This window comes from Vespula vulgaris, chromosome 2 (genome assembly GCF_905475345.1).
Source record: "Vespula vulgaris chromosome 2, iyVesVulg1.1, whole genome shotgun sequence".
Lineage (NCBI taxonomy): Eukaryota > Metazoa > Arthropoda > Insecta > Hymenoptera > Vespidae > Vespula > Vespula vulgaris.
In genome coordinates this window covers 6,269,336-6,297,241 of record NC_066587.1, presented here as the reverse complement: position 1 = coordinate 6,297,241, position 27,906 = coordinate 6,269,336, and the positions used below count along the sequence as shown (strand labels likewise).

The following is a 27,906-nucleotide window of genomic DNA, read 5'->3' as shown; positions in this document are numbered from 1 at the left end:
CCGGTGTTGAAAGATGGAGCTATTCATAAATCAAATCTTAACCACCTGCTGTTAATCAAGAAGCTTGAATCTTTCATAAACGGCATGTCATCTTGGAATTTGGATTTTAGAGTAGAGTCATCATTAACTCATGGATCTCCACATGCAGCAACCTCCACGTGGTGAGATCTGGGTCGGTATTACTTGCGATAAATTAAATTCTAAATCTAGATTACATAACGCAAGTACTACCGGGCGAATGGCTGTATATCTCGGTGCGTTTTCAATATTTTTTCTTTCTAATTAAACATTAAAATATTTTATATTGCTAAACGTACTTTCATAGATAAACAGATTAGATGTAAAATTCGAAAGTAATTTCTTAAAGAAATGCACTGATTCTAATTTTGTAATTATTTTTATTTTTTGTTACACGTTCTTATTAATTCTTATTTATGACTTTCAGTTTAAATACCACATTTTCTATGGCCCTTATTCTCGTCGTCATATTCACATATTTCAAAAGTATAAAATTTGTACAATTAATAAATACTTTTTAATTAATCTATCTTTAGAGAAGTATAATCTGCTATATGATTTTTTCCTGTTTTTAACAGATGTACTACTACTTTTATTATATATAAAAATTTCTATCATAGAGTAATTCGATCTCTTAGATTATACATAAGAGGTATATAACTTACGTAAGCTTATATATATAATAGATGCATAGTTGGGATAGTATTTCGCTATTGCACTTTTAGTTCATACTTTGTCCACACTTGTCGCTGAAGTCGCATATAGGTGTGAAGAGTTTTAAGAACTCTTCCATGCCATATAAGGGGGTGATACAATAGTAATACAATATTATCAATTGATGTGTAAAATATATCATTTTTCAACTAGTTGGAAATAGTTAATAGTTTATTTTTTTAATAATTACGTTATTTATGATTATCTATATAATAACATTTTTATAAATGACTGAACTGTGAAGAATATTAATAGTACACATGTCATATAACCTCAAATTCTCGAAGCAACATTACGAAGGTAATGTTAGAAATTTAACAATTTGTTTAATTCTTCTTTTACAAATATAATTTAAATTAATAAATTGGAAGATGAAATCGGTTTCACAAAAAAATTTATGTTAGAATAAGTGAATAATTTTTTTTTTTTTTTTTTTTTTTTTTTTTTTTTTTTCGAAATAAAAAGCATTTTAGTAACTTTGTGTATAATACGAGTCATTTATTTAATACAGATGATCTCGCTTCAAACATTAACAAAAATTGCTAGTGTTACTGGTTTTATAACAGCTGGAACAGGATATGCATTTCGCTTCAAAATACAGAATGATTTTCGTGAAACTAAACTATATAAAGATGGAATGCAATATTTATACAATCATCCAAAAGCAGTAGATTTATTAGGAAGTCCAATAAAAGAAAAAAGAGTGAATATAAGTGATGATGAAAAAAATGGAACAAAGGAAAATATTACTTGGTTTACAGTTCCTGTCATAGGATCTCAAAAATGTGGAGAATTACGTATCGAAGCTAATATAGTTAAGAATGCTGAGAAAGAATTGGTTGCGAATATTTATAAGGTAGAACTAACGATTAAAGAAATACCTGGTAAAGTGTTTGTGATCAAAGATGATAGTGCATCAATAACAAATATATCGTAATTAGATTTGTAATATATTAATTATAAAAAATTATTCTAATGTAATTAATATTCGTTTATATAAAAAAAGACAAGTGTATTTAAATTAAAATACAGATTTATTTCCATGTTATCTAAATGTTTGTAATGGCATATCAGTAATGCCTTTAGGAACTTTCAAACCACGTCTACTATATCCTAAAGCAGCTTGTATAATGTATATTGCAGCTTCTATAGTTAATTTAACATCTCGTTGATCGCCGATATAAGGATTTACTTCTACTATATCAATAGCATTTAATCTACGAGTTCTATGGATTTCTTCCATTATATGAATTGCTTCTCGAAGAGTTAATCCACCACGTACTGTAAAAGACAAGATAATATTTATGTGCAATATAATTTATCAAATTTTAATTAAAGTATGAAAATTACAAATTGTATACCTGCAGTTCCTGTACTTGGAGCTTCCAGAGGATCTAGAGAATCAATATCAAAACTAACATGCAATGATTTTAACCCTTCAGGATCAATTCTATCTAATGCCATAGAAATTGTATTATGAATACCTAAAATGATTAGTTTATAATAAAAGTAAAGATCAAGATGTTCAAGTTAGAAAATAAAGATTACCAAATCTTTCAACATCTTCCATTCCAAAAGCAGAAATACCAAATTTTTCGATAACTAATCTCTCGTAACTATCTACAGATCTTAATCCAATGTAAGCCACATTTCTGATAGATAGCCTATAAATGAATACACACATTATATAATACTGCTTGTTTCATATACTGTTGTCGAAATAAATTCGTACTTATTTAATTTTTAAATAATATAAAAACCTACATTGGTTTCTGCCAATCCATTCCAGGTAAATGTGGCCAGTAATCAGAAAGTTCAGTCGTTAATAATGCTACAGGCATTCCATGAACATTTCCACTTTCACTAGTCTTATTAGTATTTAAATCAGCGTGCGCATCAACCCAAAGTACTGCAACATCTTTCATTGCCTATGTAGAAAGTGAATTTAATATCTATTATATATTACTGGTAGAAAATAAATTGTTTTTTTAAAGCATACTTGAACATGACCATCTATAGTTCCAATGCCTAAACTGTGATCTCCTCCAAGCGTTAATACACATCGACCATCTTGTAATATTTGTTGAACTTGTTCAGATAAAAGTTTAGTACATGCTGCTACATCTCCTAAATGTGTCATATTATTTACATTGCCTGTACCTTGTGCTTCATATATTATATCTCCATAATCTCGGACATCTAAGCCTATTAGAAAAATATAAAAACTATATTTTTATATTTTTATATAATACATTTGTAATTTAAGTATTTACGATGAAAATTAATTACCTAATACTTCTAGTTCTTTTATAAGGCCAGTATCTCTAATTATTTTAGGACCAAGAGCAACACCTTTCTTTCGCTATAACATGTTGAAAAAAAAAAAGAAAATTTAATATTCGTAATTATTATCGATAAAACAAAACTTTATAAATTAGATTTACCTGTCCTTTTTCAAAAGGCACTCCAATTATACCAACTTTATTGTAACTACGTGCACTGAACATTCTTACAATCGTTCGAAATTGTGGTAACATTTTGTTTACACACTACTGCAACGTACTGAATGAAAGTTTAGATGAAAATTCTTTGAAATTATCAAGGTTATTACACTTTGACCTATAACTTTGATAAAACATATGCAGCATATTTTATAAAAAACATATATTACAACATATTTCCGATATGATATTAACGCCGATTACGCAACATACATATTAACTGCGTTTATAATCCGATATATTTTCTCGAATATCTAAAGATAATATCTTGTAAAATAAAAGAACATTTTCATCGCATATATATTATTGTTAAAATTGATATAAAATGTTATTAATTTAACAATAAATAAACATTTATTTTATTGTACCAAATACATAATTTATATGGTCATTTTCGTAATTCAACGATGACGAATATAAAACTGTGCTTGATGATAACTAATAATAGAATAATTGAAATTTTAATAATGTTATAGAACAATTTTTTCGGTTGTCTTTTGTATAAAGGGAAAAATTTTTAATTAAAAAATGCATACACTTGTGAATATGAGCTACTTCAAAAATAACACATTTTAGGTTATTTTCTTTAAGTTTATTTAGGTCCAAGCATGTCTTCAGGTTTGACCCATTGATCAAATTGTTCAGCTGTTATTCCATTTTTCAATGCAGCTTCTTTTAGAGTAGTTCCTTCTTTATGAGCTTGTTTAGCAATAGTAGCAGACTACAAAATATTTTGTGTCAAATTTATATATCACAAAGCTTATGTTAATGATCAATGTGAAACAAATATACCTTATCATATCCAATGTGCGGATTAAGCGCAGTAACTAACATTAAACTTTCATTTAATAATTTTTTAATACGTTCCTCGTTCGCTTTTATGCCGACAACACAATTCTTTGTAAACGATACAGCAACATCTCCTAATAATCTTGCAGATCGTAATGTATTAGTTACCATTACTGGTTTAAATACATTAAGTTCGAAATGACCATTACTTCCAGCAATAGTTGTAGCAACAAGATTTCCCATCACTTGACAACAAACCATAGTAACTGCTTCGCATTGAGTAGGATTAACTTTTCCTGGCATAATCGAGCTGCCTGGTTCATTTTCTGGTAAGGATAATTCTCCTAAACCACATCGAGGACCACTCCCCAAAAATCGTATATCATTTGCTATCTGATAAATGCATAAAAGTAATACAAATACAAATTATGTTGCATAATTTAAGGAAAAGTAAGAAACATATATACCTTCATCATAGATACGGCAACAACATTTAGTGCACCGTGTACTTCAACTATAGCATCATGTGCAGCAAGACCTTCAAAATAATTTGGCGTTGGCACGAATGGTAAATTAGTTAATTTAGCAATTTTTGCAATTGCCTTTTCACTAAATCCTTTTGGCGTATTCAATCCTGTTCCAACAGCTGTACCACCTAATGGTAATTCGTATAACCGTGGAAGAGTATCTTTTACTCTGCAAATTCCATTTTGAATTTGTCTCACATAGCCTAAAATTAAAAAATTAAAAATCATTATTAGAGACATGTTATTTAAATTTACTTATATTTCTTCAATTAAATTTAAACCTGAAAACTCTTGTCCTAATGTAAGAGGCACTGCATCTTGAGTATGAGTTCTTCCAATTTTAATTATATGTTTCCATTCTTCTGATTTACATTTTAATGCCTCTAAAAGACATTCTAAACCTGGCAGAAGTACTTTGTTAATTTCTAAAGCTACAGCTATGTTCATTGCAGTTGGAAATGTATCATTAGAACTCTGTGATTTGTTTACATGATCATTCGGATGGACTGGTGTCTTCGATCCAAGTTTTCCACCAAGTAATTCAATTGCGCGATTAGATATTACCTAATTAACATCTTTTTGATAAATCATATAAATCATATAAAAGTATTATAAGTATATTATAGGAGTTAACATAGTATATAAAAGTGTAGATAAGTATATTACAGGAGCCAAAATATATTAGGTAAAAAACAAACCTCATTAACATTCATATTTGTTTGTGTACCAGAACCAGTTTGCCAAATCACTAATGGAAAATGTTCGTTATAAAGTTTACCACTTATAACATCATCTGCAGCCTTACTAATTGCGTCAGCAATCTTTGCATCTAATCCAAATTCTTTATTTGCTTCAGCCGCAGCTTTCTTTAATATTCCCATTGCGACAACAATGCCATACTGTAAATCAATAAATATTAACAAAAATAGAACACTCAAATTAAATATATTAATACAACAAATAAAGAAAATAAACATTTTTATAAAATCTTGGATATATTTTACTATAGCAGACTTCCTTACAGGCATGCGTTCAAATACATCACCAATAGCAAAGTTCATCATCGATCGAACAGTTTGAGCTCCATAATATTTATCATTAGGAACTTTTACTTCTCCAAATGTATCTGTTTCAATTCTGTATCCTTCACTTTCACAATCCTGCAACAATTACTAAAAAGTTAATATCTTAATAAAAAAAACATTATTATATAAAAATAAACAACTATTATATAAAAATAATTTTACCATCTCAGAGTTAGTTGATATATTAATATTAATAAAAAGTATGTGCTTATCTCAATATGGATCTGTGGATTGAAGGACAAAAGAATATAAAACTATGTGAGTTACAAGATAAGTGTAATAAGTGTTGGTAGCAATATATGTAACCATACATAATCAGTACTATATAGAGTTGATCAAACTGCTCACGATTTATATGGACAAAAGAGCTACACATAAATAATGCAGGTAACACTGTATAACTTTAAAAAGATAAATTAATACTTAAAGATCATTATAATTAATTGATTAAAGATAAATTAATAATAAAGTATTAGAAAATTATATTTCGATTATTGAACTTTATATAATAGATCGAACATAATTGAAAAGAAAAAGATATTGCTAGGATTTGTTCTGTTTTATTTTTTTGGCCTGACAAGTAACAGAGACATCTCTATTAAATATTAATTAACATATGGATATCCTTTTTAACACAAATATTATACACTAATAAATAAAAATCGATATTTTTTAGGTGCGTGTGAAGAATTTTATCTTAAGTTGGCACTTGAATGATTACATAAAAGCAGCATCTCATTTGTTATCACAAAAATACCAATTTTCACTTTTTTTTTGTAACATGGACAAAAAATTTTTTTAATTATATATAACGTTTTATCGTTACAATTTCATTCATATTTAATTTAGTACCTGTTTACTGTTACACGTTCGTGATGTACTTAAGGACAATCTTAAATTAAGAATTACTGGAAGATCTTTGAAATGACAAAGTTTTAAAATTCGGGGCTTGAGAATATTTAATGCCATTTTTTATGGAGTTAGTGCTATTTAAATTAGTTCACGATTTATACACACACACACAATATATATATGTATGTATGAATAAACGTTGATGTTCTGAATGTCTCTTAATCTTTCTAAGGGACACGATGAACGAAACGACACTTGTACGATAGTCAATAAGATTGAACAAAATATACTCATGCAAATAGTATATAACTTACGATTGTATTAACAGATGGCGCTGAAATCGCTATTATACAATTTTAGTTAATTTTTTATACGTTTTCATTATTTTCAATAATTATTGATCGAGGTTAATTAATACACACGTAGATTATCAAAAAATATTAAAATCCATATATTCGCTAGGAAGTAAATTGCTAGAAAATAAATACGATAAAAATGATTGAAAAGAGATGGAAACAGTAGTGTGCCAAACGTATCTTGTTTGAATAATATATAAATTATATAAAAGGAAATTATTTACAATTTTTCTTTTTCGTTGAAAAATTATTTTATAAATTAAATATCAAACGAAAATTTAAATTTCAAAGAATTTGAGGAGATATCGAATCAAAATGGGAATAGGAATATATTCCGGCGGAAGTCGTATTTTCGTTGGAAATACTCCATCCTTTCTGATACATCTCTTTTTTGAATACGGACGATAGTTTGATGCTTCACGCTACTTGAATTTTTGTTTGCATCGTTAATATCAATGTGGAAATAAATAAATAGATAAGGACAGTAGATAAAGCGTATCTTCAATAGGTATCAATAAGATAATGATAACTTTTGTATTTGATGAATTCAGTTGATATTTAATGTAAATTTAATAGAAAGAAATATATTAGAAAAATTATTTAAAATGAGTGCGGATACAACCTTACATTCAGACGAACGGTAAATGACAATACATCTTTTTTTGCAAAATTATTACAATATTTATCAAATTGATAAAACAATAATTTATTTATTACACATACACACACATCCACACACAACACACACATACAGCAGTCTCAATTGCAAAAGATCAACGTACATGGATTGGGATGAATATTTTATGGCTGTAGCATTTTTAGTTTCAAAGCGTAGTAAAGATCCAGTTACTCGTGTAGGAGCCTGTATAGTCGATAATGAAAATAGAATAGTAGGTGTCGGATACAATGGTATGCCCAGAGGTTGTAGCGATGATATATTTCCTTGGAAAAAGAAGTCTGATAATAAATTAGATGAAAAAAAACTATATGGTAAGAATGGAACTCGTATTATATCATCTTAAGATTAATTGATATTAATAATTTATCTTTACAGTATGTCATGCCGAAATTAATGCTATTTTAAATAAAAATTCTAATAAATTGAAGAATTGTAAGATGTACGTAGGTCTCTTTCCATGTAATGAATGTGCAAAAGTAATTATTCAATCTGGACTGAAGAAAATTATTTATATGTCAGATAAATATAATTTTAAAATTAAAACTATAGCAGCGAAAAGAATGTTTGATGCTGCAAATGTTAAGTACATGTATGATTTACCTTTTTTTTTTAAACTATTATACTTAATGGGTATTAAGAATATTAAATCTATTTTCTTCTTATTATAGACGATATATACCAAAAAACAATAAAATTGTGATTGATTTTAATGAAATTAATCACATTCCAAATATGAAAAATTTAGAATCTGCCCTTGTTGAGACTAGTTGCGACAAACAGAATCATAATGATAACGACTGTGATGAATCAACTTTATCATTAAAAAATGATAAAAGTTCGACGAATGCAGAGAAAATTGATGATGCGAACGAAGAACAAAATTTAACTGAAATGAAAAGTTTAATGAAATAGTATTTTTATATAGATTATGTATATATTTGTTTATTTATCGTTTATTTTCTTCTTGACATGGTATAGGTCAAATCTTATTTAAATAAGACGTCACCATAAAGTCACAATTGTGACTTACTGCTGCACAGATTGGTATTCTCAGAAATTCAGTCAATATTTACATATAAAATTTAATGAAGAATAGGTACAAACGCAGGTAGAGAATACCACTTCTTTTAATTTTTTACACATATAGTTAATTTTATTTTCCACTTTTATCGGCCGTGGATATGTAAGAAATAAATAAACTAATGTACAGAAAATGAATTAATTTTTGTAATAATACAAGTATAATATTAAGTATATATAACACAGTATTTTTCTTTTATGAATTACCTGCTGTACAAATGTAATGGATGAAAAAGAATGTAGTATGGCATGATAGAAGCATGTAGTACAACTTTTTTGAAACAGTAAAGTAAGGACGATTGAAACTACATGTTTAACGTGTCTATATCGTTATAGTAATAGAATGATTGTAAGTCCAAAGATATATATATATATATATATATATATATATATATATATACATATATATATGTATATATATATAATATAAGTATATATGAATATGCTTATGTACATACTATACATGTGAAAATTCATGTTTTAAAATGTGTCGTTTTTTTTTTTTTGTTAGAGATGTAACAAGAAAAAGTATGTCGTGAAAAGGACTGTTCTATGAATTAACTGTACGAAGAAAAATGTATATAATAATTTTCTTTTTCCTTAAATACTGGAACATTGTAATTTATGGGATATAGGTAAAATATTTACATCTATATCTTATCTAAATCAAGATCAAGGCAAGGACTAAAGGCAAATCTGGATTTAACATCTGAAAAATATGTGCGATCCTTATTCAGCATTATTTATTTTTCTAAATTATTTATGAGCAAGATAGAAATTTTCATGAAGATAGGTAACAACCTTCGATAAAAATTGGAGCAATTAACGTATAAATCTTGTTGAGAGATTGAACAGTCACATAGAAGTTGCGTTGTATTCTAAAAGAGAAAAAAAAAATAAAAAGAAAAAAAAAGAAAAAGAAAAAAAGAATATATATATATACCAAAATGAACAACAAAACAGTTAATGCATTAATTCATCGATAAAGAAGCATCATTGGAAACTTACGAAAAAAGATGATACTTGATGTATCTTAGAATTTCGAAGGAAACTTTCTACACTGTATAGAAATATTTAATGTATAATTCGTTATTCAAGCTGTGACAATATGTATAATGATCAGATGACTACCGATGAAAACGAATGATACTTACAGATAAGATGCTTATTTGTAGCATTAATTGCATAGCCCTGAGAACACATACCATGCATTTACAAAATGAACAGCTTTTTTTTCTTTTTTTGAGTTGTGTGTATCGTTTGTGATTATTCGATAATATTTTCATACAAGATTCCATCGATTTCTATATCTTTTATATTCGATATTTAGCAGTTTCAAATTGTGGGAGGGTAGATTTTAAGTATAATAAATATTGGTATATTATAATTGATTATAATTGGACGTAGCTACCTTACGAGACGTTCGCGAATTAACCATAGAGCGAGTATGTGACCATAACACGCTCATACAGAATAATATTTTTCGACTGAAAAAAATTATATTCTATTATACCATGGAAAATAGACAGACTGGAAATAGATTATATATTGGCAAAGTATTGCTGGAAGTATGTACAAAGATTATTATTATTATTATTATTATCATTATTATTATTATTATTATTATTTTTATTATTATTTTTATTATTATTATTATTATCATCATGATCATGATCATGATCATGATCATGACCGTCATCATCATCGTCATTGTCATCGTCATCGTCATCGTCATCGTCATCGTCATCATCATCATGAATATCATCGTTAACATTATCGTTATCGTTATCGTTATCTTGGTAATTATCATTCTACGATATCGATGTCGCATTTTAAACTGAGAAACCTTCGTTAAGAAAGAATCGTAACTTATGAGTATCTATTTAAATATCTCAGACGAAAGCGAGGTAATCATAAAGATTCTCGATTTATACCGGTAGGCTTCACTGTTATTTTTATTAAAACTCCTGTAATCCTGTTAACACATACAGATGCATGATATTCGTTTATCGACACTTATTGATTTCAATTTATAAGATACTTTGGTAATTTGCGTATACAATACGCACAGTTTAATGATTCTTAATAGTAACTTTCACAGAGACTTTCGTAGATGAGCACAACTACTTTTCATTTAATAAACTGTTCGATGGAATATCATCAGGGTCTCCAATCAAAACGCAGATCATTACCCTGAACGAACGAACTAATCAAACGCGTGTGTATTTTGTTTGTTTGCTTGTGCAAGCGTGTCTGTGTGTATCTATCTGTCTGTCTGTTTGTCTAAGTGTGTGTGTGTGTGTGTGTATTTTGTTTTCTAGAGAAGAAAAAACATTAGAAATATCGCATATTCACTTGATTTAACCAGTTCACAAGATGATGTGAGACGAACCAGAAGAATTAGTTAGTTTATACGATATGGAACAAGGTCCATCCAACTGCAGCGACGGACATGCATGGTACAGTTTTAATCGATGCTCGATGATAGTCTAAGTTTTCGCGGACTCTACATAGTAGAGTATAATATTTAGGCATCGCTGGAGACAGTATATCCCTTAATATTCGAGTAGAAATACTCATTAAGCGCGCGCGTTATGAATGTATACAAGTCTTGTTTGTTTGTTTGTTTGTTTTTTTTTCTTTGTACCAATATGTTAGTCTTGCACGTCTTATTTTATACACTGCACCGCTCCCCGTTCCCCCTCCCTACCCCCCAGTACACTGTTAATATTCCTCACTTTTAGCCAGTCCTCTTACGGTAATATTTAAGATCGCAAAGCTCTTGACAAATAAAGAGCATTTTGATCAATTTGTTCCAATTCTTTCATTCTTTCTTTTCTTATATTTTTTCTTCTATAATATTAATCTATGCCAGTCCTTCTGTTAAATTATATTAAAATTCGGGACCGTATAGGAGTCTCTCGGTGCCGTCACGTCTCGTCGTATTACAATTGATTAAGTTTCTTTATCCAGCACCGTTCCAGCCACTGTTCCATTCACTGTTTTACACTACATGTTGAAGATTTTCTAGGAACAGTCATGACCTATGGTACATGCTGTCGCTACTTGTTTCATCGATTATTCGCCAATTCCTTTTTCTTCTGTCTCTCTCTCTCTCTCTTTCGCTCTCCCTCTCCCTCTTCCTCTCTTTCTCTTTCTCTCTCTCTTGTTAATTCCTAAATTGAATAATTTTTTTTTTGTTAATCTTTCGACGTAGATCGATAAGTTTCGATATTTCACCTCTCACGATTGCCTCGCCTAACTACGTAGCAAGCCAGTTATACGACGCTAGATAGCGCGTACCTGGATCAGTTCTTAATAGAATTCTCCTTGTCTTGATGATTGGCAGTAGGTTTTGTTTCCTGCAGCCGAAACGCAGTAGCATAAGGGAAAAGTTTGTGACATTTTGATATAAACTCGGCTATCGTACTATCGCAGTAACCAAAGTCACCGTTTTGCATTGATTCGAGCACCTTCGTGCAATTCTTAAGCGTCACATTTTCAAGTTCATCCGTATTCGTAACAAGAGACAAGGCTCTCGCTTGAGCCGACGGGTCTAAGAGGTACAACATTCTTGCACCTTGAAGCAAATGCGGCAGAGAGTTCCTATTTTTCTTCAAGTATTCCGCATTCAGTTGTACCGCCGTCGAATCTGAGAATATGTCTGCCGTCTGTCGCTTCACAACTTCACCTACCGCACCCTCCAACGACAAACGACTTGTATTTAATAAAAATCGCACCAAACACGTATGGAGATCTGGATTATTCGCGTCCAGCCTATGAGCACGCTTTATTGACCGCAACATTAACAGAGTACGACCTGGAAAATATTTTAAATTAGTTTATTCGTTATCATCATTATTATCATCGTCGTCATCGTCATTGTCGTTGTCGTCGTCGTCGTTGTCGTCATCGTCGTCGTCGTTGATATATTTCTTGTTTTTCCAGGTTTTTTTCTTTTTTTTTTTGTTTAATTTTGATCCTGTTATTTTGATATGTTATTTTTTTGATGTATTCACACAAAAATTATAGTTTTACTTATATTTAAAAAAATATGTTGAACTACGGATATGTAGTGACGATTTAATTTGTGACGATAAGATGCGTATGAAGTGGCAATTTAATTTGTGACGACGAAATGGACGTGAAGTGACAATTCAGTTTGTGATAGTGAAATGAGAGAAATTTTTTTTTATGGAGAAAGACTTAATATATAATTTAAAATAGAAATACTTATTATTTTATATATATGTATTATTTGTATATATATATTATTTTATAAATAAGAGACAGAGAACGAGAGAGAGAGAGAGAGAGAGAGAAAGAGAGAGAAAGAGAGAGAGAGAGAATTTTAAGTTTTATAAAGATATATAAGTTAGAAAGTTACTTCATATACCATGTGTTATAATCACATATTCTACAATTTTATGTTATAACTATAACACACGATATATTATAGAGATAAAAAAGAAAAAAAAAAAATTTGACAAGATATCCCTTCTCTCATATTTATATTCATCTCGATAAAAATTTCATTACCTTTACGAATGTAGATTTCAAAAGCCATTAGATGCGTTTCTATTCTATTTGATGCCAGATCCTGAAGTGGTTGTAAAAACTTTATCGCTTGTTCCAAAGGATCTTCAACCTGAAAGTACATTCATTGTATTTGATTTATCCGAATCGAAAGGCTTGATTGTACTCGACAAAGAATGTTCATAAAATAAAATTTTAAGATCATATACCAACCCTTTCCAATTTCTCTGGAATAAGTTCGTCCAATGTAGGTTGTTCTAAATCAGGATCCGTTTGTTGTCGAGATTTGTTATGTTGTTCTCTTTTTTCTTGAGCTTGCGCAGCCTGTTGTCTTTCTAATTCTGCCTTCCTACGTTGTTTCCTTTGTTTGTTCCTAAGCTTCTTCAACTCAGACGGTGCCAAATTTTCTGTTGACGATTAAAAAGAAAAAAAAAAAAAGAAAAATAGAATAGAAAAAAATAAAAAAAGAGAGAGAGAGAAAGAAAAAAAAGAAAATCAATTTTAACGATCAGGCTTTACATGATTTAAAAAGATAGAAATGTTAAATTCAACGTTAAAAGATCTCTTTCGTTATTTCAACGCTGTCACTTTTACTCGAGAATTTTATTAGCCAAGGTCAAGTGGTATACCGTGACCAGGTAGCAATTATTCGAGTAGATTTCGCAAAGTCTTTCCAGTTTTTCCAACGTACAGAGAGCAAGTTACGATTCTACTCTAGGTGGTTTCGTTAGCAAGTATGGCATGCATGCACGTGTCTCGCGTCTCGTTCGATCACGTGCAGCCACAAGTTTTATGCGATCCCGATTTATACGTACGAGTGCCAGAAGTATAATAGAAAGGACCGTAAGATCGATCGATCGGACAATGACCGATAATGTGACATACAAAGTGTACGTAATTATCTTTTCCGGTTGTTAACAACATGAAAACCGATTGATACGTAATTTCAATAATTTCAAAGATGCAGATAATTGAAATGGAAATTTGTTTTATTTTTCTTTTTCATTAAAAAGTTTTTAACGTAAATTACATGAAAAAAAAAGAAAATATTCATAAAAAATTGATTTGAATACATTCAAATGTCTAAATAACGCAAAGGAAATTTGTTTTATTTTTTTTTCGTCTAAAGTTTTCAATGTCGTTTAAAAATTGTATTGTTTGCGTTGATTCATATGTAATTAATTTGAATAGTTACAAAGATCGAAATAGTAAAAATATTAATAGAAAAAAATTAGAATTTTATTACGATTGAATTGGGACACCCTATATAATTAGAAAAATTAGATTTACTTGTCATATGCAAAACAAGTGGGATGTATGTAAATATATATACGTACATGTATATAAAATGTTACGTTATACGAATTCCACGTGTTCGACGAATTTTAATTACTCTCTCGAATTAATAATGGACTTATAGAGCAAGAAGGAAACACGCTTTCCAATTACATAACGAATAGCCGAAGTTTTATTAGCCGAGAGTACTGATATGCTCCGTAAATTCGGCCATAAATAGCATAGCAGTTGCCAAAGAAAGAGAGCTTCGATTTCGTTGGAAGATATTTCCTGTTCGAGGATTACATAAAAAAATTATCCTTTTTTTTTTGGTCGAATCAGGAATTTTTCCATCTATGCAAAATAAATAGATTGGATAGTAAAGAAAAAAAGATGCACGAAAATGTTTCCAATGCTATAGATTATAAAATAAAAAAATTTTTTTTTGTAGTAGTTAATTTTTCCTTACACATTTAAAAAAGAAAAAAAAAGTGAAAAATTAAGTTATGACTTAATGATATTTACTAACTTGTGATCAAATTCGATAGGAACGAAAATGTTAAACATCGAATCACGAAAATTGCCAATGTTTGAAATGATTAGTGTTGTTTTTTCTTTTTTGAATAATTTATTTTTTCACGAGTGTTATACGAATACGCATAAACGATTTCGCATAAACGCGACTTGGAGAGAAGAACTAGTCACGATCTTAATTAGAAATAGGTATTATCCTTGATAAAGAAGCAGAGGACCTTGCACGCTTTGTGGGTACGCGTAGGAATGTGGAGCAAGTATAACTCGTAAGCGGCACCAACGCGAAACGTTTATGCTAATCGCACCCCTCGATAAAAGGCACGCGATTAGATGTATCTCGTGTATTTAACTCTCTAAACACGTAATCAATTCTGTTACTTCAGACTCGATTATTGTTATTTCTTGATTCTCTCAGCATGATTTAAAGAATTTTATTTTAATATTTAAATATTTTTCTAAATTATATATATACTCATATTGGATTGACCACAATTTTCAATATGTTTTATATTTAAATAAATAATATAATATATAATTAATATCTCTATTTTCATTGGATATAATATATTATTATATATAAAATGAATATCGTATTGTAATTATATATTATATTATATCGTTTGTGTATAATAATATAATGTAATGTAATATAGTGAAATATTGTGATATATATATATATATATATATATATATATATATATATATATATACACATACATATACATAAATCACTTATAATGTTTATGTGTTTTTTATATCATCTTATCATTCTCATTTTATTCTACAGTACAAAATGTTAGCATGTGTTAATAACTTTAAGCGCAATAAATATTTTTTCAATGCACGTTTTATTTTTTTTGTATTGTTATTATCATTATTATTATTTTTTAACTGCTAACAAGCGAAGTGAATCGTTTCCAAATCTTTTTTATGATTTTCAATTAATCGATCGAAATCATTTGAAAGACCTAACTTTTCTAATAATAATTTTCGATTCGTCGTACGTATTGACATAGTTAGAATACAATGGAATCAATTTTATTTTAATGATTCAACGTAGCCACCCATACACTTTTCTATTTCGTAGCATTTACCGTCATGGCAGATCGTTAACGTAACAGGTACCTTGCCGTTTCGAGGTAAAGCGGAATGAAATCGTTTATCCGGTTATTTTCAATGCAAGACCGCGCCTTCAAAACGTCTTGGTGGCGGCACCATATTGTACACGTGATTATTACTCCCACGTTATATATCCAAGTATAAGCCAATTGCCATAGTAAATAATCATGACTGATCGAGAAGAATTATCGATTTCTTTCCATTTCGATAATTATTTCTTTTTATTATTTATTTATTTATTTATTTATTTATTTATTTATTTATTTATTCATATACATACGTATGTATATATTCGTTTACTTTTATTTTATTTGATATAGTTATTTTTGTTTATATATAATTATATAATGATAGATGTACGCATTCATACACATACTATATATTGATTTTAATTTTATTTATAAAGATGTAAATATTTCTATTCGTTTTTATTTAATTCTTTTTTCCTTGTTTATGTATTTTTTAAGCATATATTTATTTTAATTTTGTTATTAACTATAATTATATAATAGATGACAAAGCAAATAGAGACATTGACAATATCAAAGTAATGATAATAATTAATGAAAGAGGAAAAAAAAGAAAAGAGAAGTGATAGATTTGAGTTTGTCAGACAAAATAAGAACAACGATTAAGCAAAGTAGACCAACAAAATGATAGGTATAGCAAGGACAAAGTGAATGTAAAAGGATACTCTTCTAAGCGACAATTAGATGTCAAATTGAAGAAGAAAGAAGAGCGAGGTATGTTGAAATTATATTTCACTTGCTCCTTAATTCAGGCAAACTCGAATACATTCGTGCAATATTCTCTTGACGATTTTTTTTCTTTTCTGTTTTTTTTTTCCTTTTAATGAAAATATAAAAAAAAAGAAAAAAAATGTTATTTAAAAAAATATTTTAATTATTCTGTTAAATTTTTTATTTATATTTATTTTATAAATAAATAAATTTTATTATATTTTAGATTTATTTGATAAATCTTTGGTTTTGTTAATCAAATCGTATTAATAGTACGTACTTAACTAATGAAATAATTTTTAAATACGATTATGCACGTAAAATAATGACGATTCATGAACGACAAGGAAGTGTTTGTTTCGAGTCATGAATTATTTTTACAACGTTAATTTAATCACGGAAATCCATGTTACGATCTATATAATAATAATATACGCGTTAGCAAGTTCGGATTCTGAATGGGCGGAAGTTCAAGAACGTACAGTCGTTAAAACAAAAAAAAAAGAAAAAAAAAAGAAAAAGAAAAAGAAAAAGAGGAAAAAACAGAAACCTCTGTTAGGTATTGTCGATGATGAAACGTTATTTTCTATGAAAAATTTTCAATCGACAATGACGCTGCACGAATCATTATAATTATTACATTGTTTTCTTTTCTTCTGTTACTTACAATGAATCAAAAATTATTATTTCCAAAGAAGATAAAGAATAAAGAGAAAAACATTTACCTGACGCTATACGTAAGAATTATCATATTGTTTTTTCCTGTTTTTTAAGGAAAACAGAAAAATTATATTACTACTACTATACTACTACTAATAATAATAATGGAGTAATTGATATAAAATAAATGGCAGAATTATTATAATTATTGTTTTCTTTTTTATGGCTCTTCATGGACAATCAAATATTATAATTTCAAAAGAAACAAAACAAAAGAGAAACAAAAAAGATAAATAAATAAATAAATAAATAATTTACATGACGCTCCACGTTAGAATTATCACAGTTGATTTATTATTTTTTTTCTTGCGTTTTTCATGAACAATCGAGAATTATAATTTCTAAACAAAAGAGAGAAAAAAAAGGAAAAAAAAAAAGAAATGAAAATTTATATGACGCCGTATGTCAAAATGAAATATTATAATTATTATAGATATGTTTTTATTTTTCTATGTTCTTCAAGGACAATCAAAAATGATAATTCCATATAAAAAAAGGAAAAAAAAAAAAAAAATTAAAAAAAGAAAAAAACAATTTACATGAAATGCATAATATTTGCATACAGTGGAGAAGTGATCTGTCGGAGAACACCTTCGAGTTTTTTTTATTAAAATAACGATTACGAGTCAAACGTTCCTCCTACATTCCTTTTTTGATCTCACCGACGATATCAACGATTGATTTTTTTATTATTACTTCTTTAAAATTTTTTAATCCGACATAAGAGAGTTCACAAGTTATTACAAAAGAGTCTCTTGTGTGTGTGTGTGTGTCTTACAACATTGGCCTTCCACCAAGTAGAAGAGAGTATGCATATAACGAGTATTATATATCGAGCGATGAGACGCTTCGATTATCTGGATAATGGTTCGCGCTTACTTTTACGGGCTTATTAACGTTTCTTACATCATTTCATGTGCGAGTTATAAAAATGTCTTCTATCGAATCGTGACGACGTTTGTGTATATGAAAAAGAGAAAGATAAATAGATAAATATATATATATATATATATATATATATTAGATAGATAGACAAAAAGAGAGAGAGAGAAGGAAAAAAAAGGAGTTACACGAGGACACGTAGAAGGCGTATTTTCATCAAAGTCGCCGACAATCAAGTAAACACTCGATCATTGTACGAGCATAAATCAGAATGTTACGTAAGATGCAACGGTAATGTTGTTACTATATCTGGTATCTGTTCGAAAGATTACAAAAAATAAATGAAATAGAGAGAATCTCTATATACATACATGTGTGTGTGTGTGTGTGTGTGTGTGTGTGCATGTGGATGCATATGCAAATATATATTAACTAATTTCGTTCTATGACTAACAAACTAACAGTATCCATTTCTTACATTTCGACGAACTCGTTATGCGTAAGCATACAAGAAATTCGAAGAAATCTTTGCATGATTTGCATCAAATTCTTGAACGATCATCTTCAATATGGATCATTTAATAAGAGATTTTTCTGAGAACGTATATGTCATCGATTATGCTTATTTTATAAGGACGTCAGCAAATGTATGATAAAAGCAAGAGTTATCTTTTTATATGAATTTTTTATATCCTTTTTTTCTTTCTCATTTTTTCTCTTTCGTCTTGTCTTTCTTTCGTGTTCTTAGTTTTTGTGTGCTGATTCCTTTCGATGACGTTAGCAGACTAGGTAGAAAATAGAATAAACGAAGGGTGGGAGAGTAAAGGGGTGGAAATAACGTTACATGGAATTTTCTTCGTCTCTTTACGAAGAATCTAGTGAATATTTATAATAATGAGATAGATGATTGCTATATATAATCAGCTAGTGAACGGTTTTTTTTCTTTTTTTTTTTTATATTGAAATATATGAATAATAATTTAGAAGATATTCGAGTCGAGAGAATATGTAATCATTGCCGATCTAATCCATCGATCATTCAATTACGTATAAACATCTCATATAAAAATAATTGATGTATAAACATATAATCCAATTTTATATTATTATATATTAATCTATATAAATAATTATGTATACGAATTATTTATACATGATTAATATATAATGATTATATATATATATATATATATATATATATATATATATATTATTAATATAATTATTGATCAGTTGGATCACATCGATCATATTGATTAATATATAAATAAAATCAATAAATCATCGATCTATTAATCATCGATTTATTAATCCATTAATAACGTTTACTTATAAATATTATTTATATAAATATTATTCATTTAAATAATGAAATAAAATAACAACAACAACAATAATAAAATTAAATAAAGAAAAATTTCAGAATGATCGATAAATGAGATAGTTAAAAGAATCTCGATCAGGTTTCGTATATTTACGAACTCGATTTACTATATATTATATATACGTATGTATGTACATATATATGTATGTAAGTATATCGGTATTCTCGGTCGGTGAAGGGTGCATGAACGTTCGGCTGGGCAAGATAGTTAGGGCGTGGCCCGTAAAGAGAAATAAGAAAGGGAGCGTAGACGGAGAATCAACGTGGGCCTTCCATCTACGAATGGAAAGGCCTTACATCGTAAGATCTAGCGAATACACGACGCCATTGGAATGTTAACTTCTCATGTCAGAATAAAAAAAAAGAAAAAGAAAAAAAAATAAAGATAGATAAAGAAAGAAAGAGAAAGAGAGAGAGAGAAAGAGAGAGAGAGAAAGAGAAAGAGAAATGAACCTTTCTAGTAGACTTTCATTGTATTAGGTTGTCCAGAAAGTTCGTGCCGATTGTCTTCCATTTTCAATGAATCACATCACAGCATTGAAATAAATCACTAAATTAAAAAAAAAAAGAAAAAAAAAAGAAAAAAAAGAAAGATTATAAAAATCTAATCAAATACCTATATGATAAACATGAGTTAATACGTTATTTTTTGTTATCGTAATATATGTACTGATATAATTTAATATATACAGGGTGTTTCTTTTAATTTGCAAGCTTGTTGAATTATTTTGCGAGGAATTGAACCTATAATTTGTTCTTTTTTCTTTTTTCTAACACAAATATCGTAAATTTTTTTTTTATACGTAGGGCAAATATCGCGCAAAATTATTTTTTTACGAATTAAACGAAACACCCTCTGTATTTTATGTGTGAGTGAAGAAACGACACGAACTTTTTGTTGACACAACTCAGTACATACAAATAATCTTACAAGTTATATATACAAGTTGATTATAAATAATATTGAATATCAGTTGACTATCTCGTTTGTTAGGAACAATAGAAAAGAAATATATTAAGATTTAATGTGTCAAATATTTTACGAAATAATAATTTCATATAATATTTTAATAATCAAATACTGTACGAAATAAAACGCCCAACCCGAAGAAAGGATGTTCCATAAGAAAAGCTAAAAACGATAGAACTTCCGGTCGAACCGGAAGTCGTGCATTTCATTTCATGCTCTTCAAATATTTCATACATGGAATTATGAAACATTTCTTAATATATAATTTTTTTTCCCTATAAATCAACCTGTATTATTGTACACTACATCTTCTATAATCAACCTATATATTGTACACTACATTACACATACACACACACACACACACACACATGTGATTTCTAATTAGATAATACTCGCAATAAAATTTCTTAAGCGAAACATTTCTATTGTAAGTCGATCATTACTGATCCCTACCGTGAAAATGGAAGTTTATAGAAAGAGAAGTGCGAACAAGTTATACATAAGTTAGGTTCGATCTTGCCCTCTCCCAAATACGGATATTAGAATGGCTCGCGTTTCCCTCGAAAGCTTTAACGCGAGGCTGCACATGCCTTCTGTCGTTTCCCGTTTGCGCGAGAAACACACAAGAAAGGAGAGAATTATTACGCAACCTAAGAACTCGTACGAACCTTCTTTCTCCCTCTTCCTCATCCTCCCCTCTCTCTCCTTCACACCCTCTCATCCTCTCAACCCTCACGTTACGAGATCGAATATCACCATCACTTGCCAGATGGTACTATACTCTTGATATTGTCAAGAAAAAAAGAAAAAAGAGAGAGTGAGACTGAGAAAAAAAGAAAGACAGAAAAAAAAGAAGAAACTAATTTATTTTCGCTTCATGAAGCAAGAACAGGAAGAAATGTTAAAGCTATGTGGAAATTATTTTACATTTTACTCTCTTTCATTTCTTTCATGAATATGGAAGGGAGAAATTTGAAGGGATTTGCTTATAACATAATTTCATAGAAAGAGAGAGAGAGAGAGAGAAAGAGAGAGAGAGAGAGAGAGAGAGAGAGAGAGAGGAAGAGAAAATGAAATTTGTTTCGATATCGTTGCTCTGATACACCCGATACAAAAAAAAAAAAGAAAAGAAAAGAAAATAGAAAAAAGATTTAATTCATTTTCCTTTCATAGACTAGGAACAAAAAGAGATGTTAAGTTTAAAGGAAATTATTTCATATTTTACTTCATTTAATTACTCTTCGAATACGGTCCGGAGAAATTTGAAGAGATTTTTGATTAACAAGAAAAAAAAATAAATAAATAAATAAAGAAATAAAGAGAAGAAAAAAGAAAAAGGGGAAAAAAAAAATTTCGCAAAAAGAGAGAAAACGAAATTCGCTTCGAATTCGCGACGAATCGGAGGGAAAGTGACGAATGTGTGCGCGTTTATATACATATAACCCGGTGTGACATGCACCGTCGACGACGATGACACTTTCGCCGTAGACTATTCTGCCCGCGGAAGGTCATTGCTCGTGTAAAAATACTGGCAACGCACCGAAACGGAATTCTTAATGACGTGTATGGAGAACGCGAGCGAACGATCGACAGAGCTTCGCCACGAATTTCTAATTCTACGAGCGAAAGGGAAAATCGGACGGGTAAGAAAGTTTTGATCGTGTCGGACCATCGAACGTGTTGTTCGTGGTATCAACCTTCTTAAAAGAAACTTAAAAAAAAAAGAAAAAAAAAAAGAGCAAAAAATAAAAAAGAAAGAAAAAAGAAAAGAAGAAGAACAAAGATCGAAGTTCTCTCACAATTTTTCCTTTTAAACTATAAAAGAACAAAGAAGTTCATTCTTTCCAAGTCTAATCGCGATTAGAAAGTTCACCTTTGCTCGGATAAACGCACCAAAAATTACTCGGATAATACATGAAGTCCATTGTGAAGGAATGAATCATTGTCCTTTTCAAATGCGTTACTCTCAACAATTTTTCTCACGTGGGAATAGACTTTCCAAGTTTTTAAATGAACAAATGAAGATGAAGAGAGCACGAAAGTGAAAAGATTTCGAGCTACTTGCTGCTACTGCTGCTGCTATTGAAATGCTAACACTTTTCGTAGTATATGTACAGGATGACTTATAAGTCTGTTAATAAAAATGCATTATTATTGTAAATAGATTTGATTCACAAAAAAAAAGAAAGAAAGAAAAAAAAAAACTACAACATGCTATTAACCTACATTAGATACAGAAAGTGTCCTCCTTCATTTTCATTATTCAAAAATTAGATTTATGGGTCGCATATCGTATTTAGTGTTGGATTAATTTGTTTGTACTATAAATTAAAACTTTTCACGACAATAATGCATTTTCTTGATTATGACTCATATTTGATTTATAAATATCATTTGATTTATATTTGATTTATAAATAAATCATTTTAACTGGTATACGATTATAGAAATTAAATCGTTAGAGAAGAATCATTAGGAAAAAGAATAGCTTTTTTTACAATGGGAGAAGATGAAACAACGTCAACAACTATGAAGAGGCCATGACACCTGTGTCTCTCGCTTGTAAAGTGCAACCTTTGTCGACGTGATCTTGAAATCGAGCGAGTCGACCTAGTTCCCAAGAGGTGCCGTTTGTCTCGTTAACGAGCAGGAGAAACTGCCTTCTCGCTATGGTATATAATAACGTTAGAAAAAAAGATAATAAAAAAGAAAAAAAAAAAAAGGAAAAGGGAAATGAAGTCATATGTTTGACTTGTATAATATAATGGAAGTTTCATGTCTGTTATTTGGGAAAAAAAAAAAAAAAAGAAAAATGAAATATTTACAAATTTTTATCGTTCGATACGTCTCCTAAGGATGTTCGAAATACCATCAAAGAGATTCGAAAATGTATCTTTCCAAAATAAAAAATTAAAAGTTAAAAAAATTTAAGAAAAAGGAAAAAGAAACAAAGAAAAAAAATAAAACTACTTGTTGACCGGTCCCGAGTCCATCCATTTTGAGATGCTCGAAATGTCGGATTGTAAATCCACATTCGGCTTGCTAAGTTTTAAATGTCACGAGATAGACAGGATCAACATATCTCTTCTTCCACATTCCAATCTTCTTCGTCTTTTTCTTGTTTTTCTTCTTGATTTCATCGTGATTTTTGATATCTCGATACGATTCTCTGTTCTTTTTCTTTTTTTTTACATGTCTAGTCCCCTTTATTACCCGGATATCCGTCCACGTATATACGTATGTATGTCTGAACACACACATACACATATTTTCCATTCAGAAACGTCTGATTACGTCGAATCCAAATCCGGATGAGCGCGCGATTGAGTTGTATCTCTTTAATTACCCGGATTTCTGTAATTGCATCTCTCTCTTTCTCTCTCTTTCTGTGTATGTGTGTATGATGCGTACATATCCAAACTAAGTATAGCACGTAAAGATCGTAAAAAAGTGACAGATTCGATCTTACGTATATCCGTTCGTCTGTGTGACAAGACAATTAATTTTCATGCTCTATGAGTCGTTCAAAAACATGTTTCATAGACCGAGTCGAAATACTGTTTCCTGAGATGCGATGTTCTAAACATGTATCTGTATATATTATGTGTATATATATGTATAATCATATAAAGGATGCCTGTTAAATAAAGAACTTCAAATATCTCAAATTAAATATTAATAAAGCTAACATATAACAAGTCGTTATATTAAATATTGATCCTAATTATAACCGATGATATATTAAAATTAAATTCTACAATATTTTTACGAATTATTTCCAAATAGTTATTTCCTAGATTTTAAATATCTAAAATTAGATGTTCTAAAATTAACATATAGAAACAAAAATAATTATTTTTGACATAATGATCTTAAAGTCATTTAGAAACTTAATTCGAAAATATTATAAGTAATATAATAAATGACGAAAACATTGATTTTCTAAATTTTAAATATCTAAGATTGAATAGTAATGAAAATAAATAAAAACAAATAATTATAGCGTGTCTGTGCGACCTTAATTGAGGTAGTTTGAAAACAATCTTAATTCGAGAATATTATTATCAACCGATTAAAACTAACCGTGCTTTCGATTTTTGATTAATATCCTGTAGAAAAACTTGATAAATGATTCGAAGATATTCGAAAATGGCGAATAGCATGTGGGAATAATTCAGACGACTGGCGCTAACTAAAAGAGGTAACTTAACGAAGGACGACAGGGACGACCTTGATAAATCTCGTCTCGAAGATTGGATCCTCTATTCGTCGAACGAATGAGTCATGTTCTCACGAGTATAGAGGCAAAGATATATAATGATAGTAGCATCAGTAATAGTAGTAGTAGCAGTAGTAACAGTAGTAGTAGTAGTAGTAGTAGTAGTAGTAGTAGTAGTAGTAGTAGTAGTAGTAGTAGTAGTAGTAGTAGTAGTAGTAGTAATAATTTTTACGTTAACTCTCTATGAGAGAGAAGAACGAGGATTCCTGACAAGGTGACCGTTCTTGGAAATCCGGATGAACTCAAAGCTTCATCTTTCGTCCTTGCTTCTCTCTCTCTCGTCTCCTCTCTGTTTTGTTTCTCTCTTTCTGATTCTTTTCTTTGGTGATATGAGTCAGAGGGTTTGTGGGAAAAACGCGTTACATTGTTACGAGAGAGAAAGAGAATCCTGATTTGAAACAAAATTTTTCCTCTGTCGATCCTACACATCAGGACGAACTTGTATATACGTCATCACGGAGATACTTCGTGTTCGACCGATGCCGTCATAGTCCGAGAATATGATGATTGGGATTCACGACGTCATTGGAGTAAGAAAAAGATGGATAGAGAGATAAAAGAGAGAGAGAAAGAAAGAAGGAATGCCGTCGAACGTGCTAAGATCGGACACGGACCGCAAATTTCCGAGAGAGTCGAGGAGTCTGTCCTAATTTGGTAGCATCTGGTGGATGCATTGAGGATGTGTCGTTTGAAGGTCGTAAGGTCGTCGTACCATGATCGAAGATAAATCGTTCTACTTGTATAATCTTTTTTCTTCTCTCTCTCTTCCTCTCTTTTTTTTTTCTTCGAAGTGTCCAAGCTATCGATCGAAAAATGTATTTCTTTTTTAGACGGACACCTACGTCGAATGTTGTAGGTGTCGTTCTATTTTTTATCATCTGTTCCTTTTTCTTTTTTTTCTTTTCTTTTTCGCATTTTTTAATTTCTCCTTTAAATCGTCTGCAGAGAAATTTGTACGATACGTAAGCTTTGAGGGAATTCGATTAGAGAGAGAGGACGTGTTCTCTCTTTCTCTCTCTCTCTCTCTTTGTTCATCGAGTGGGCCCTCTCATTGTTCACATTTTTGCTCGGTAACGCTTAAGAGAATAGTATTTTTTTCTTGTACTTTTTGTTTTGTTTTGTTTTTTTTTCGTTTTCTTCTTTTTTTTTACTGGTAAGATATACCATGTACATTTGGTATATAATGTAAAATGTCAACCCGCGAGTATCTTAGTGGTCAGGGCGTGCCACGTGAATATAAATTAACGCGAACTGTTCTTCCATAAGACGCTCGTGAAATGTCAACGCATGTTACTATCCTATATCGAATAATATCGATTGTTTGTAGACTTTTTGTTTTATTACGTTTTCATTCAACTGTAATATTCTAAAAAAAAATTAGAAAAAAAGAACGGAAGAAAATAGATATCGTCGTTTCGATTTATTTAGGAAATTATTTGATATAGAAAGAATCGATTATTAATATACGTTGATGATGTAATACGTTTCATCGAATTATTGTATGTTCATAAATAAATTGTCAAGTCGTTATTGAAATGTTAAGAATATCGGAAAATCGATAATATATTAAAATTAAACGAACGCTATCCGACACAATGAACAATATTATAATAATCATCCTTACACAATTTTATACTTTAAATAATTACGTAAGTTTTATATGTATGCAAATACGAGTATGTTCGTGATCGAGCAACAATGTGTTAATTGTAACATTTGGAAGACGTTCGAACGTAACAGTGCAAGAATTCGAATAAAGAATGAAAAAAATAAAAGAAAAAAAAAAAAAAGCGATTACACTCGTGGAATACGTAAATGACCATTTGTGATTGAAAGCACGTGCATGACGTTGACCAAAAACAAAAAAAGAAAAGAAAAAAGATGGGAGTAACAAAAAATGGAAATGAAAAAAAAAAGGAAAAGAAAAAGAAAACTAAATGAAACGAAAAGAAGAAGAAAATTACGAGATTAGAGTTGGTATGCGAGCGTAGGATGATTATAGTTATTTGTCGAAAACTGCTAAGAAACTTTCTGCTTTTTTGTCAGGGTCTCCTCTCCGAAAGATTTCGCAATTGATGGTGTTGTGGGAGTTCAGCAATGAAACTACGAAGAAGATAAATGAAGAAAAAAAAAAGAAAGAAAAAAGGAATAAAATTTTCATTTTCATTATCGCGGAGAAGCGGATACAATGTCAGATATTTTTTCGAAGCGTTTCAATAATCTTTATGGCAATTCTGTATGTATAATTGATATATGTTTGCTTGTGCATAAAAGCAATTCACATTGAAATTATTATATGCTTAATGAGTGTACCGAGTTTATTTAAAAGTCTAATTATGTACATATATGTAGTAATGATTAATTAAAAGGATAACAGAGACGTTTCCTTTTCTTTTCTTTTATAAAAAAATATTACATATTTATATAATACATACTTATAACATAGCGAGAATAACTTTATTTAATATGTACATAATAAATAAATAAATAAATAAATATTTATATTGATTTGTTACGTTATATATGTAATATATATAATGTAATAATAAAATATGTACATGACATAATATAAAATATATATTATGTATATACATACATGTAATAATAATAGTAATAATAGTAATAATAATAACAATAATATAAATAATATAATAATAAACTTTTATATATCAAAATTGATATATATATATATATATATATATATATATACATAAAATGATTACGTATAAATAAATATATACAACGTAACGTAAAATAAGAAATTTCGTGAAGTTCGATTCGATTCGGAAAGTGGGCCAAAACTTTCGTCCGTGTTTAAAGCACGTGAGATGCATAAGGAAAGACTTTTGCGCAGTACTCGTGG

General features: G+C 29.4%; 5 protein-coding genes across 15 annotated transcripts in view; 2 read left to right on the top strand and 3 right to left on the bottom strand.

Annotated features, from left to right (window-relative positions):
* Positions 1-295: 295 nt before the first annotated feature.
* On the top strand, positions 296-2,730 carry LOC127061483 (uncharacterized). The gene is made up of 2 exons (XM_050988402.1): positions 296-1,032; positions 1,244-2,730. The coding sequence occupies exon 2, from the start codon at positions 1,244-1,246 to the stop codon at positions 1,667-1,669; it is 426 nt and encodes a 141-aa protein (XP_050844359.1). The 5' UTR covers positions 296-1,032; the 3' UTR covers positions 1,670-2,730.
* On the bottom strand, positions 1,748-3,438 carry LOC127061481 (arginase-2, mitochondrial). Of its 2 annotated transcripts, XM_050988397.1 has the most exons (7): positions 3,177-3,438; positions 3,022-3,094; positions 2,732-2,937; positions 2,497-2,660; positions 2,281-2,396; positions 2,094-2,216; positions 1,748-2,013 (listed from the first exon to the last, which is right to left on the bottom strand). In XM_050988397.1, exons 1-7 carry the CDS (start codon positions 3,267-3,269, stop codon positions 1,778-1,780), a joined length of 1,011 nt encoding a protein of 336 aa, XP_050844354.1. In that variant the 5' UTR covers positions 3,270-3,438; the 3' UTR covers positions 1,748-1,777. The 2 variants fall into 2 exon arrangements, with proteins under 2 accessions (XP_050844354.1, XP_050844355.1); XM_050988398.1 differs by lacking the exon at positions 2,094-2,216.
* Positions 3,439-3,561: 123 nt separating this feature from the next.
* Positions 3,562-6,634, bottom strand: LOC127061479 (fumarate hydratase, mitochondrial-like). Of its 5 annotated transcripts, none has more exons than XM_050988393.1 (8): positions 6,487-6,630; positions 5,797-5,858; positions 5,554-5,709; positions 5,248-5,448; positions 4,831-5,113; positions 4,490-4,752; positions 4,026-4,415; positions 3,562-3,954 (listed from the first exon to the last, which is right to left on the bottom strand). In XM_050988393.1, exons 2-8 carry the CDS (start codon positions 5,797-5,799, stop codon positions 3,826-3,828), a joined length of 1,425 nt encoding a protein of 474 aa, XP_050844350.1. In that variant the 5' UTR covers positions 5,800-5,858; positions 6,487-6,630; the 3' UTR covers positions 3,562-3,825. The 5 variants fall into 5 exon arrangements, with proteins under 5 accessions (XP_050844350.1, XP_050844349.1, XP_050844347.1 ...); XM_050988392.1 differs by lacking the exon at positions 6,487-6,630 and adding an exon at positions 5,946-6,480; XM_050988390.1 differs by lacking the exon at positions 5,797-5,858 and having other exon boundaries at positions 6,487-6,634.
* Positions 6,635-6,842: 208 nt separating this feature from the next.
* Positions 6,843-8,782, top strand: LOC127061482 (deoxycytidylate deaminase). Of its 3 annotated transcripts, none has more exons than XM_050988401.1 (4): positions 6,843-7,482; positions 7,600-7,832; positions 7,897-8,110; positions 8,190-8,782. In XM_050988401.1, the coding sequence occupies exons 1-4, from the start codon at positions 7,448-7,450 to the stop codon at positions 8,431-8,433; spliced, it is 726 nt and encodes a 241-aa protein (XP_050844358.1). In that variant the 5' UTR covers positions 6,843-7,447; the 3' UTR covers positions 8,434-8,782. The 3 variants fall into 3 exon arrangements, with proteins under 3 accessions (XP_050844358.1, XP_050844357.1, XP_050844356.1); XM_050988400.1 differs by having other exon boundaries at positions 6,890-7,482; positions 7,597-7,832; XM_050988399.1 differs by having other exon boundaries at positions 6,947-7,832.
* A 1,811-nt stretch (positions 8,783-10,593) lies between these two features.
* LOC127061477 (N-alpha-acetyltransferase 15, NatA auxiliary subunit) overlaps positions 10,594-27,906 on the bottom strand; it is a 39,250-nt gene continuing 21,937 nt past the window's right edge. For all 4 annotated transcript variants that reach the window (XM_050988386.1, XM_050988388.1, XM_050988387.1 and 1 more), the window contains 3 exons: positions 13,351-13,544; positions 13,141-13,249; positions 10,594-12,421 (listed from right to left, as the gene is read on the bottom strand). In XM_050988386.1, coding sequence (XP_050844343.1) covers positions 11,910-12,421; positions 13,141-13,249; positions 13,351-13,544 — 815 coding nt within the window. In that variant the 3' untranslated portion in view covers positions 10,594-11,909. The remainder of the gene's footprint in view (positions 12,422-13,140; positions 13,250-13,350; positions 13,545-27,906) is intronic.